The sequence below is a fragment of the Theileria annulata genome, chromosome 3, assembly GCF_000003225.4.
Source record: "Theileria annulata chromosome 3, complete sequence, *** SEQUENCING IN PROGRESS ***".
In the NCBI taxonomy this organism is placed as follows: Eukaryota; Apicomplexa; class Aconoidasida; order Piroplasmida; family Theileriidae; genus Theileria; species Theileria annulata.
Window position 1 is genome coordinate 725,604 of NC_011100.1, and position 9,938 is coordinate 735,541.

Consider the following 9,938-nt stretch of genomic DNA (forward strand, 5'->3'; position numbering starts at 1 on the left):
TGGGTAATTTAGTGCAGATACTGAACCAAACAATTTGGTTACAAAAAAATTAAATAACTTTTATTTTTAATCAAATTAATATATACAATTATGGTCAATATGGTAGATAAAATATCAATGTGGAAGTCCGACTTAATTAGCGGCAAATATACCAACATTTTAAAGAGAATGGGTACATTCGAACGACTAATCCCTAAAAGTACAAGGGAAAAAGTCAAAAAAGTTTTAAGGGAAAACAAAGCACATGTTTGTATTTATTTAGGATTTTTTGTGGCTCTACTAATGATGTACATCTTTGTTTCAAGCGGAGGCTTCTCTTTCCTCCTGACACTCTCCTCTCTAGTCAGTCTTCTATCATTCCTAATTCTAGGATTCTGTATCGAAACCACCAAAAGTTCTAAAGGAATCTCACTAGAAACGACAATTTCATATGTGTTTGTGTTCTTCTCGAGGTTAATGTCAATTTTAGTCCACCAAGGGTAATTTCATAATAAATTATTATATCTAATAATAATTAAACAGAATAGTCTTAAACTAATTCATTTGCAGGTATCTCCCAACGGATTCCTCAGGTGATTATCTGTACCAATTATCTGAGGTTTTATGCCTCCTATTCTCTGTTTATATCGTGTTTGCTTGCAAATATAAATACTCGGATACATACGAAAGAGATAATGATAAATTAAAATGCAGTTTTATCTTGGTGCCATGCTTCTTTCTGGCCTTGTTTGTACACCCATCACTCAATCGTTTCTTTCTCACCGATGTGTGCTGGGCATTTGCTTTATACGTAGAAACGGTCTGTGTATTACCACAACTCTTAATGTTTCAGAGATCTGTTAGTTTTTATTCAAATCAATGTGTTTTAGGATAAAGTTGTTCCCGCAATGGCACACTTCACAGCAGCTCAGTCACTGTCAAAGATCTTGTCATTTGTATTCTGGCTGTCAACCTACTCTGAATTAAACTCTAAAGGGAATATAATCAAACCATTCGTCGGTCACTGGGTCATTTTTACACAGCTGGTCCAAGTCCTCCTTGTTGCCGATTTCGTGGTCCATTACATAAAGTGTATTACTAAAGGAATATCAGTCGAGTTCATAATGTCTGATAATGTATAGAAAATTACAATTTTTTAAAATATATCATATTTGCTATTATGGAATCCTACACTATTTGCCTTCACTTCAGATTTTAGTCTCATTTAATATATAAATATACACATGAGTAAACGTAATAAATTTATATATTATTCCCTGCTCATAGTACTAATTCGTATTACGTTCATCCTCATTTTATACTTGTTGAAAGTATTCATACCATTTATGATCTCCAAGAATGCTTTCGATATCCACGAGTATATAGAGCTCTTCAGATGCTCAAATTACAAATCTTACATGAAATCGAGACCTTTCTACTACTTTATAATTAAAAGGCTTACGTTCATGTACCCAGATTTATCAGTGAAGTTTCTAATGACAGTGTTTATCTTTGTTTTCGACTTTTTCGCATCGCTTTTGCTCTATAGAATTGTAAAATACATATCATACTCATACAAAAAGGAAGAAGAAGATAACGAAAAGGTTTTTGGAACCGCATCGGTTGGTTTATCAAATTAAAGCTTAATTTAGGTCAAACATTCCAAATCACTACCGATTGTAATATTCACAATTTACTTATTAAACCCACCGAGCGTATGTAACTTTTAGTTTAACATGTTTTTAGGTTTTTTATAACTACTCAACAAACCCCGACGGATACAAATACTTCCTACTCACACTCTCCATCTACTCTAGCCTTTTTTCTACCCAAAGCAAATACAAAAGGAAATCGTCACACGGAACAACTAACTGGTTAAGCTGTATTAAGAACTTTAGATTCTCGAATTATTTATCCGACCTAATTTTCGTATCATTCATACTCAAAACATCACATTCTTTCCTACCACTACTGTTTCCAATTGTATATATAAGGAAATACCACAGAGTCAAATTATCTAGCGGACCAATAAAGATGAGAGAATTCTTATCTATTCTAAGGGAATTTGCCTTCTCAACTACATTTGTATTGATATTCTTGAGTATATTCAAGTTCAAATTTATGGTATGTTGATTCAGCAAAATTTGCTTTTAGCCGGAACTGGAAAATCCATACCGAGCATTGGACTCTCACCCATCAATCGATTTCTCAATTAGCTGGTACTTGAACGAATTGGTACGTTTCAATTAAATTAAACTGTTCAGCTTCCAGTGGAGTTCATAAAGGGCACAATGTTTAAGAATCATGTATGTTTTTAAATTTAACACAAGTTTAGTTCATCGGATTCGTATTCACAATTCCACTCTTGGTTGGATTAAGAAAATACCCATTTGACTATCTACTAATAATGACCTGCATATGTATACTCACCCAGCCAGAAATGACCGTTTTGGGCGTTACATTCATTTTAATAATTCTAACTGTAAATTATAAACTATTACAAAGAACACAGCCGTTCTCGAAACTGGTACAGTTTAGATTTATATAAAAAACATAGGTTCACACCATTCTAGCTCTACTTATCATCTCAGTGTTTTCTTACTCCTCGTGGATAGGAAGATATATGGCAAACCCTAACTACTTCTTCGGGCCACAGATCATTATCCTGATTCTGATATGTAAGTTGAAGAAAATTTTAAAAATTTCAGGCATAATACTGGACGATTACACAAAAATGGTCTACTTTAGACATACCGGCGGTTTTAGTAATTATTCTTAAGAATATAATTTAAAATCAAAACACTTCTACACAACTAACCCAACTATACATTATTTACTTTAATTATTTCATATTATTTATTATTATCGCACTAAAAATTATGTCGAATCCATCACAGATATTCTCTACTGCCTGTAAAAAAGTTTTAGATTGCTGGTTTGTATTTATCCACCAATATATACTATAGGACTGCCCTGAATTTAGCAGTTGAGAATAATTGGGGAGGTGATGATAGCGAATTGAAAAAGGAGTTACTTGTTAGGAATATCATTGAATTCTGCCTTGAAAGTAATGAATTTATGAGTTTTTCAATATTTAATCTTATTTTACTTTATGGATTCCATCATAGCTTTATTAGTAAATATAATTATAGATAAGGAAATATATTCTGATCAAATAGAAGATATAATAGTTGACAAGATCGACGAGTATTTTAATGTAACATTGGAAGATGGCAGTGAGGTAGCCGGTTATCAATTAATGATTTCATAGGTTGAAATCGCATCCATATTGGTTAAATTACATTTTACATGTTCAAATAATGACTTTACTTATGCAAACGAGTTGATAAATAACTTGAAAAAATGCTCTAACCCCTGTATTTCTGGAAACGGTTCGTTCGATCCCACTCATTTTTATTAGATGAAAGCTCTGAGGAGGAAAAGCCCGAAAAAATAAAAGGCAGTTCTAGGGGTAATATTTTATAAAACTAAATTTCATTTAGGACCGAAAACAGTAAGAGACGAGGAGGGATGGACCACAATTTTATGATCTAATCTTGTATAATATAATTTGTAAATAATTTTTATTTCTTTAAAATCATATTACTATTATATACACTCTTATGTGATTAGAATTTTGGTACGAAATATAAAATATTAATCATAGAACTTTTAAAATCTCGATTAATAGTCACTTTATCATTTAAAGTAACCTAGATTCTGTATCAATATTTACACAAATAATTTTAATTTATTATTTAACAAGCACAGCCTAACAATTTCCAATAGTATTACCCTACTTCACCTAACTTGATACCCACTTCAATAGATCTGTAAATTAGAAATCTGAATTTTTTTATAATTTGTAAAAAATGGATCCCCCAAAATTGGAAGATTGTAAATCATATAATCAATTAGTGTCATTAAAACCCTCATTGCTAAACCTAAACTTGACAAACCTGCTGTCGGATCACGAACGCTGCGATAAACTCATAAAAGAATGGAAAGGTAATGTTAATGAAAATTATAATTATTATAGGTGTTACACTAGATTTATCCAGAGAATTGTTGACAGAAGAGTCCCTGAAATTGTTAATCTCACTATCAAAAGAACTTAAAATAAAGGAAAAGTGCGCCGGTTTATTCAATGGAGAGATATTAAACACCTCAGAAAAAAGACCAGTACTCCATACGTATCTAAGAGCACTAAGAAGTGAAAATCTGGAAGTTTCGGGCCAGAATGTGACGAAAGATGTGCACGAAGTTCTGGACCATATAAAAGAATTCTCACAAAAAGTCAGATCAGGAGAAATAGTAGCATCAGACGGAAAGCCATTTGATACAGTTCTATGCATAGGAATAGGAGGATCATATCTAGGAACACTATTCACAAGCGAGGCGTTCATGTCGTATGGACCAGCCAGAGAAGCAAGCAAAAATTTCAAAATAAGATTCTTATCCAACGTTGACCCGTCATCATTAAGATCAATAACAAGTGAATTGGACCCGAACAGATCACTGGTGAGAAATTAATGTTTCAAATTAAATAATTAATACAGGTGGTAATAACAAGTAAAACATTCACAACCATGGAAACAATTAAAAATTCATACTCAATCAGACAATGGCTACTAGATCATATTGCAAATAAAGATCTATTGAGTAACAAATAAATAAATAAATTGATGTAGGTAAACACCTGTACGCAATCACAACGAATGTGGAACTGGCATGTAAATTCGGTATTGAACCAAATAACATATTCCCATTTTGGAACTGGGTGGTATGTAATATGATAATAAAAAAATATTTAAAATTTAAATTAATGATTATTACAGGGTGGACGATTTAGCGTGTGCAGCTCAGTCGGTTTGTTACCCTTGAGTATCACATTCGGTTACGAAATTGTCGATATGTTCCTATCAGGGTGCAGAGATATGGATATGCACTTCAAAAATGAACCCGAGGAAAATAATTTACCCTTCCTCATGGGACTGACGAGCTTTTACAACTCAACAGTCCTAGGGTTCAATACAGTAGCACTGCTGCCGTATAGCCAGGACCTATCTAAATTTCCACAGTACGCACAGCAGCTGCTAATGGAGAGTAATGGCAAATCCGTATCTAAAACAGGAGAAGTTCTAAAGTACGAATGCTCGGAAATTTACTTCGGAGAGCCGGGAACAAACGGACAACACAGGTAACAAATGGGTTAACAAATTACTTTTAGCTTTTACCAATTATTGCATCAAGGCAGAACGGTGCCGTCAGAATTCATTGGATACATAAACACACACAACGAAGACAATAAATTATACGTAACTTAATTAGTCAAATAATTAAACTCAGGGCGACGTGACACACCACGTGGAACTAATATGTAATCTATTCGGACAGTTGGACGGGTTGGCATTCGGGAAAAGCCAAGAAAGTTTGATCAAGGAAGGAGTCGATGAAGATCAAGCCAAGTTTAAAGTATGCAGAGGAAACCGCCCGTCAATGTTACTGATGTTCAACGAGCTGAACCCATACACAGTGGGTCAGCTGTTATCATTGTATGAACACAGAACCGTAGTTCAAGGTAATTTTGAACCAAACAAATGTTTTTAGGACTACTATGGAACATAAATTCATTTGACCAAATGGGAGTTGAGCTGGGAAAACAACTGGCTTCAAACATTAGATCACTTTTTAAAGACAATGCAGTCGAATTCAAAAACCACGAAAAACCTGGAACACTGAGCTACTCGTCAATCAAGTTGCTGGCGCAGTTTAACAGTAAATATAATAACATGTAATGTCTACGTTTCAAATATATTGACCATGTTTTCTAGTATTTGATAGGTGTAAGTGTCGTTTGAAATAGGAGACTGGTAAGTTATTATCGATCGGTGCGGAAAATGAATTCTGGGAATATATACAGCGAATTTTAAAATCTTTAACTTGCTTAGCAGACCCATCAAAATCTGGTTATAGAGATAGTCGTCATCGTCAAACTTCTCAAGCTCGTCCACGTTACCATTGCTGACAATATCGGTGATTACCGTGCTAAATCTCATTTTGTCTTCATCGCTGAATACAGGCCTACCGTTCAGCATATCCTCAATAAATTTCATATGCTTGGTGTTGTTAATCTTGGCGTCCACAAGCTCGTTAAATCTGCTGGTTAATTTAGTTGCGTAGGAATTATCTGGGGAATGAGGGTTACTGTTTTGCAGAACTTTGGTGACATCGTTGAATATTAGGTGAAAGTTATTGTTATTCATCTTAATGTTCGCAGGCTGTCCCGGGTATTTGTACAGAACATTTGCTATTTCACGCAACTTCTCTTCGTTGACCAGATAGTTTGGCAAAATCAGAGAGGTCCTCGGTGCTACCATCATATCCCCTGAAATGTTTCCGTACGCCACGACCTTTTCAAATCTGTTTAAAAAACCCTCGCCCTTCAGCAAAAATAGAAGATCGATTGTTTTGTTGTCCAGCTCCGAGATGGTGTCGGACCCAATCAGGTTCGCCAGTCTCTTTAACTCAGAATTGTTTTCAAACGTTCCAACCAGAGGCGTCGCTACGAAAATAAAGTTTTTCCAGACAATATCTTTACTAAAAAAGGTACAATCTTGGTCCAACTCGTCATTATAACAGGTGGTGTTGGAGTCGGAGGACTTAAAACTATAATCAGTGATATGTTGCGTAGAATTCAGTGTATTGGAAGTTATTCCAGCGGAGTTTTGTTTATTTAATAAATAGTACATTAAAAAATATCTCAGGAGTATGCCACCGTATGAGTGGCCTATCAGGCTCAGTTTGAAATGGTTAGGTATTTTGGAAAACAACCTCTTGAGCTCATCAATTAGCAGGTTGAGCACGTATGAAGTTCCGAGCAGAGTTTTTTTGCACGCTGATACTGGAAAGTAAACAAACAAGCTGGGATACGCCTCCAGCAGTGCTTTGCACAAATCAGTCATCATGAGTGGCGTCGATAGAATTCCGTGCATCAAAATCACATAGTGGTTTTCATCTCCGCTTGAGCAGTCCTTGCAGTGGCAAAAGGCACGGGTGGAGAAATAACACAAACAGCTATCGCAGCGTGAGAGGTTTTCAGGGAATCCAGAATACTTTAGTTGGAAGGCATTTTTTTCATCCAGGCTCACATCATCTTCCACAGAATTGGCAAAGTAGTTCACGAAGTCTGAGAATGATGCTGATAGGATGGTTTTGATTGCCATTGCCTTGAGATAGGAGGCATACAATGAATCCTTGAGTGGTTTTGAATCACCAAAATCATTTTTCTCGGAAGCTTTAACGTTTTTATCTTTGTAACAAACCTTTTCGCATTCACGTACAGTACAATGATAACAGAGTGACGATGGGTTTGGGTCACTCATAATTAGAAAACTACATTAGATAATTTCTATGCAAGAGCATTAATTTTCAATTTCATTTTCGAAAAAACTAAAATTGACTTCATTTTATGATACACAACTTAGAAGGGTTTACTGTATAAAAACAACTATTAAATAACAGATACATTTATAATAAAAAATATGAATAAATAATATTGAATTTGCGAGGACGACGATCCAAACTCATGTTTACACATACATTGTGGTGTGGAAACAGTGAACGGAAAAAATATACCAAATTCAAAGGAAATAGTAAAACCATGTAAACTAAATTTATGAATCTCAAAGATTTTAATTAAATAAAATATATTAGTAATAAATTTCATATAAATCATACATTGTAGTTAAATCGTCCAGAAAAAGAACATATAAATATGAAATACAAATGAAGTACAATTTTCAAAAAACTCATGAACTTAGTTGAAAGTTGATGTGTAAGTTAACTGTGGAGGAAATTTCGAGGGCTGGAATCTCAGAATGGCAAAATAGGAATCGAAATGCTTCAAATTCTCAAAATTTTCCAATAAATTTATTAAATTTAGGGAAAAAACTAAAGAGTTTTAACAAAATATGTTTTTTAAATCACTAATCCATCATTTTTTTCGATATATATGGGGATTTCAAAATTATTGCTCAATAGGTTGAATTATTTGCATAAATTCAAATGGAAAGTTAACCATTTTTAATATGTATATTTGCTAATTTATATGTTTTCTAAATTTGTAAAATGTTAGTATTTTTTCATTTTTAACATTTTGAATCTTATTTTTTCAATATCCACCTTTATATTTAGGGTTCTTTTTTTCTTGTTATTTTAATTTCATTCATACTTTTTAAACGTTATTTTAAATCATATGAAAGTTATTTACTTTAAATATTTTTAAAGGAATTATGAGCAGCCTAGACTTTGAAATAAATTCGGATACTAATCCAGTAAAATTCGATATGGATATTAAACCAAAGAGATTTTCTCTCTTACCAAAGTCTAAGAGAAAGCTATCAATACTCCTTATATATATGATAGGTTTCTCTGAAGGTCTTTTACATCTATCCAATCTCGCTATATACTACATGTTTAAGGATGATTTTGGGCTCTCTCCTGCACAGATGACTCTTTTGTATTCTATTCCAGCCATACCCTATGTTATTCGTCCAGCAATGGCATATTTGACCGATACCATTCCAATATTTGGAACGAGGAGGAGGCATTATTTGATTTTAAATAGTCTGATTCAGTCATCAAGTTTTTTGTTTATGGGTTTAGTGCCCATTAGTTTGTTTTTTTCAACTATCGAACTATTTCTAATTACCTTTACTCTTGCATTTTGTATGACTATCGCTGAAGCATTAGTTGTTGAAAACATCAGTGATGTAAGTTTAATATTTAAAATATATTACTATAGGGAACTGATAACTTGAGTGGTTTCATCGGGATTAAAGCTTTTTCTGCCTTGTTAGTCTCATATTTCTCAGGTTCTTTGTTAGAGAAATATCCCAAACAAAGATTATTTCTTATCACAAGTTTATTTCCACTATTAATAACCTTTTTCGCATATTTCATGAAAGAAGAGAAAACGGATATTGTATATCAATCGCACCCACTAAAGGATTTAACTAAATTTTTAAAAGAACCGTAAGTTTTAGGAATATAATTTATTTTTAGGTCAATATTCCATCCCTGCGTATTTATGTTTCTAGTTGTTATAACACCAGGTTATGAAGATGCATTCTTGTACTATACCATTGACGTCTTAGGCTACAGCCCCTCATTCATGGGAGTATTGAGACTTATTTATGGAATTTCAATTGTTTTGGGCATTGCAGTGTGCCGTTTATTTTTTAAAAATACTTCTATAAAGAAGTTGCTTATTTGGTCCACTCTTATAGTCAATATTTTATATCCGTTTCCAGCTTTAATCACTTCTGGACTGTCAAAGAAACTTGGAATACCAGATAAACCTCTAGTTCTCTGTGGAGGATTCTTGATGGAGGCAATTTTTGAAATACAGGTGATGCCATTTCTAACTTATACAACAAGAGTCACACCTAAGGGTTTGGAAGCCTCAGTGTTCGCAGCCATCATGACCATCAAATCTGTTGGAATTTTCTCTTGTAAATTATTCACAGCCTTAACGACTTTCCTTTTCGGCATTGACAACCACAAGTACGAACATCTAACATCCTACATTCTATTCTGTACAACCACTGCAATGGCAGTCATGTTCTACCTTACCAAGGTACCTAACAAAGACGAGATGGAACTTTTTGTGACTAGGCAAAAAATGACTCAAAACGCCGATGAGAAGACTTAATTTAAACTCATTTCAATCTTGTAGTATTTTATATATTTTTTAATTCATATGTTGACCAAATTCTACAATTAATGGTAGTGGATTCCATGAACGAAGATGTGTGTCAGCAATTTAATTAACAACTTGAGCCCATCCCCTCCAAAAAGCTATATTTAGCACTATAGATCATTATCATACGTAATAAAGAGGAAAATGTTGACCTTTCAGGCCTAATGGAAGTATTTGAGTAGCAGGATTATGTGGC

General features: G+C 33.7%; 6 protein-coding genes across 6 annotated transcripts, besides 31 other annotated features; 5 read left to right on the plus strand and 1 right to left on the minus strand.

The window, feature by feature from the left end:
- Window positions 1-90: 90 nt before the first annotated feature.
- Window positions 91-1,121, plus strand: TA04030 (ER lumen protein retaining receptor 1, putative; the record flags this gene model as incomplete). The annotated part of the gene is made up of 3 exons (XM_949937.1): window positions 91-479; window positions 550-838; window positions 870-1,121. The coding sequence occupies 3 exons, from the start codon at window positions 91-93 to the stop codon at window positions 1,119-1,121; spliced, it is 930 nt and encodes a 309-aa protein (XP_955030.1).
- Window positions 247-300: a sequence feature (6 probable transmembrane helices predicted for TA04030 by TMHMM2.0 at aa 53-70, 75-97, 110-132, 142-159, 179-201 and 268-290).
- Window positions 313-381: a sequence feature (6 probable transmembrane helices predicted for TA04030 by TMHMM2.0 at aa 53-70, 75-97, 110-132, 142-159, 179-201 and 268-290).
- Window positions 418-479: a sequence feature (6 probable transmembrane helices predicted for TA04030 by TMHMM2.0 at aa 53-70, 75-97, 110-132, 142-159, 179-201 and 268-290).
- Window positions 550-556: a sequence feature (6 probable transmembrane helices predicted for TA04030 by TMHMM2.0 at aa 53-70, 75-97, 110-132, 142-159, 179-201 and 268-290).
- Window positions 584-637: a sequence feature (6 probable transmembrane helices predicted for TA04030 by TMHMM2.0 at aa 53-70, 75-97, 110-132, 142-159, 179-201 and 268-290).
- Window positions 695-763: a sequence feature (6 probable transmembrane helices predicted for TA04030 by TMHMM2.0 at aa 53-70, 75-97, 110-132, 142-159, 179-201 and 268-290).
- Window positions 993-1,061: a sequence feature (6 probable transmembrane helices predicted for TA04030 by TMHMM2.0 at aa 53-70, 75-97, 110-132, 142-159, 179-201 and 268-290).
- Window positions 1,122-1,223: 102 nt separating the features above from the next.
- On the plus strand, window positions 1,224-2,758 carry TA04035 (uncharacterized protein; the record flags this gene model as incomplete). The annotated part of the gene is made up of 7 exons (XM_949938.1): window positions 1,224-1,601; window positions 1,632-1,694; window positions 1,726-2,103; window positions 2,134-2,214; window positions 2,244-2,285; window positions 2,315-2,506; window positions 2,537-2,758. The coding sequence occupies 7 exons, from the start codon at window positions 1,224-1,226 to the stop codon at window positions 2,756-2,758; spliced, it is 1,356 nt and encodes a 451-aa protein (XP_955031.1).
- Window positions 1,242-1,307: a sequence feature (8 probable transmembrane helices predicted for TA04035 by TMHMM2.0 at aa 7-28, 83-104, 132-154, 206-228, 248-270, 306-328, 341-363 and 378-397).
- Window positions 1,470-1,535: a sequence feature (8 probable transmembrane helices predicted for TA04035 by TMHMM2.0 at aa 7-28, 83-104, 132-154, 206-228, 248-270, 306-328, 341-363 and 378-397).
- Window positions 1,647-1,694: a sequence feature (8 probable transmembrane helices predicted for TA04035 by TMHMM2.0 at aa 7-28, 83-104, 132-154, 206-228, 248-270, 306-328, 341-363 and 378-397).
- Window positions 1,726-1,746: a sequence feature (8 probable transmembrane helices predicted for TA04035 by TMHMM2.0 at aa 7-28, 83-104, 132-154, 206-228, 248-270, 306-328, 341-363 and 378-397).
- Window positions 1,900-1,968: a sequence feature (8 probable transmembrane helices predicted for TA04035 by TMHMM2.0 at aa 7-28, 83-104, 132-154, 206-228, 248-270, 306-328, 341-363 and 378-397).
- Window positions 2,026-2,094: a sequence feature (8 probable transmembrane helices predicted for TA04035 by TMHMM2.0 at aa 7-28, 83-104, 132-154, 206-228, 248-270, 306-328, 341-363 and 378-397).
- Window positions 2,259-2,285: a sequence feature (8 probable transmembrane helices predicted for TA04035 by TMHMM2.0 at aa 7-28, 83-104, 132-154, 206-228, 248-270, 306-328, 341-363 and 378-397).
- Window positions 2,315-2,356: a sequence feature (8 probable transmembrane helices predicted for TA04035 by TMHMM2.0 at aa 7-28, 83-104, 132-154, 206-228, 248-270, 306-328, 341-363 and 378-397).
- Window positions 2,393-2,461: a sequence feature (8 probable transmembrane helices predicted for TA04035 by TMHMM2.0 at aa 7-28, 83-104, 132-154, 206-228, 248-270, 306-328, 341-363 and 378-397).
- Window positions 2,504-2,506: a sequence feature (8 probable transmembrane helices predicted for TA04035 by TMHMM2.0 at aa 7-28, 83-104, 132-154, 206-228, 248-270, 306-328, 341-363 and 378-397).
- Window positions 2,537-2,593: a sequence feature (8 probable transmembrane helices predicted for TA04035 by TMHMM2.0 at aa 7-28, 83-104, 132-154, 206-228, 248-270, 306-328, 341-363 and 378-397).
- A 100-nt stretch (window positions 2,759-2,858) lies between the features above and the next one.
- Window positions 2,859-3,529, plus strand: TA04040 (uncharacterized protein; the record flags this gene model as incomplete). The annotated part of the gene is made up of 6 exons (XM_949939.1): window positions 2,859-2,914; window positions 2,946-3,061; window positions 3,132-3,220; window positions 3,251-3,371; window positions 3,401-3,451; window positions 3,483-3,529. The coding sequence occupies 6 exons, from the start codon at window positions 2,859-2,861 to the stop codon at window positions 3,527-3,529; spliced, it is 480 nt and encodes a 159-aa protein (XP_955032.1).
- A 322-nt stretch (window positions 3,530-3,851) lies between these two features.
- Window positions 3,852-5,777, plus strand: TA04045 (glucose-6-phosphate isomerase, putative; the record flags this gene model as incomplete). The annotated part of the gene is made up of 8 exons (XM_949940.1): window positions 3,852-3,987; window positions 4,019-4,500; window positions 4,539-4,641; window positions 4,671-4,762; window positions 4,818-5,179; window positions 5,210-5,297; window positions 5,329-5,560; window positions 5,590-5,777. 8 exons carry the CDS (start codon window positions 3,852-3,854, stop codon window positions 5,775-5,777), a joined length of 1,683 nt encoding a protein of 560 aa, XP_955033.1.
- Window positions 5,778-5,780: 3 nt separating this feature from the next.
- On the minus strand, window positions 5,781-7,364 carry TA04050 (uncharacterized protein; the record flags this gene model as incomplete). The annotated part of the gene is made up of 1 exon (XM_949941.1): window positions 5,781-7,364. One exon carries the CDS (start codon window positions 7,362-7,364, stop codon window positions 5,781-5,783), a length of 1,584 nt encoding a protein of 527 aa, XP_955034.1.
- A 909-nt stretch (window positions 7,365-8,273) lies between these two features.
- TA04055 (uncharacterized protein) lies at window positions 8,274-9,694 on the plus strand (the record flags this gene model as incomplete). Its single annotated transcript, XM_949942.1, has 3 exons — window positions 8,274-8,753; window positions 8,786-9,015; window positions 9,046-9,694. The coding sequence occupies 3 exons, from the start codon at window positions 8,274-8,276 to the stop codon at window positions 9,692-9,694; spliced, it is 1,359 nt and encodes a 452-aa protein (XP_955035.1).
- Window positions 8,385-8,453: a sequence feature (12 probable transmembrane helices predicted for TA04055 by TMHMM2.0 at aa 38-60, 75-94, 107-129, 133-155, 168-185, 195-212, 233-255, 275-297, 304-326, 336-358, 371-393 and 408-427).
- Window positions 8,496-8,555: a sequence feature (12 probable transmembrane helices predicted for TA04055 by TMHMM2.0 at aa 38-60, 75-94, 107-129, 133-155, 168-185, 195-212, 233-255, 275-297, 304-326, 336-358, 371-393 and 408-427).
- Window positions 8,592-8,660: a sequence feature (12 probable transmembrane helices predicted for TA04055 by TMHMM2.0 at aa 38-60, 75-94, 107-129, 133-155, 168-185, 195-212, 233-255, 275-297, 304-326, 336-358, 371-393 and 408-427).
- Window positions 8,670-8,738: a sequence feature (12 probable transmembrane helices predicted for TA04055 by TMHMM2.0 at aa 38-60, 75-94, 107-129, 133-155, 168-185, 195-212, 233-255, 275-297, 304-326, 336-358, 371-393 and 408-427).
- Window positions 8,807-8,860: a sequence feature (12 probable transmembrane helices predicted for TA04055 by TMHMM2.0 at aa 38-60, 75-94, 107-129, 133-155, 168-185, 195-212, 233-255, 275-297, 304-326, 336-358, 371-393 and 408-427).
- Window positions 8,888-8,941: a sequence feature (12 probable transmembrane helices predicted for TA04055 by TMHMM2.0 at aa 38-60, 75-94, 107-129, 133-155, 168-185, 195-212, 233-255, 275-297, 304-326, 336-358, 371-393 and 408-427).
- Window positions 9,002-9,015: a sequence feature (12 probable transmembrane helices predicted for TA04055 by TMHMM2.0 at aa 38-60, 75-94, 107-129, 133-155, 168-185, 195-212, 233-255, 275-297, 304-326, 336-358, 371-393 and 408-427).
- Window positions 9,046-9,100: a sequence feature (12 probable transmembrane helices predicted for TA04055 by TMHMM2.0 at aa 38-60, 75-94, 107-129, 133-155, 168-185, 195-212, 233-255, 275-297, 304-326, 336-358, 371-393 and 408-427).
- Window positions 9,158-9,226: a sequence feature (12 probable transmembrane helices predicted for TA04055 by TMHMM2.0 at aa 38-60, 75-94, 107-129, 133-155, 168-185, 195-212, 233-255, 275-297, 304-326, 336-358, 371-393 and 408-427).
- Window positions 9,245-9,313: a sequence feature (12 probable transmembrane helices predicted for TA04055 by TMHMM2.0 at aa 38-60, 75-94, 107-129, 133-155, 168-185, 195-212, 233-255, 275-297, 304-326, 336-358, 371-393 and 408-427).
- Window positions 9,341-9,409: a sequence feature (12 probable transmembrane helices predicted for TA04055 by TMHMM2.0 at aa 38-60, 75-94, 107-129, 133-155, 168-185, 195-212, 233-255, 275-297, 304-326, 336-358, 371-393 and 408-427).
- Window positions 9,446-9,514: a sequence feature (12 probable transmembrane helices predicted for TA04055 by TMHMM2.0 at aa 38-60, 75-94, 107-129, 133-155, 168-185, 195-212, 233-255, 275-297, 304-326, 336-358, 371-393 and 408-427).
- Window positions 9,557-9,616: a sequence feature (12 probable transmembrane helices predicted for TA04055 by TMHMM2.0 at aa 38-60, 75-94, 107-129, 133-155, 168-185, 195-212, 233-255, 275-297, 304-326, 336-358, 371-393 and 408-427).
- Window positions 9,695-9,938: the final 244 nt, after the last annotated feature.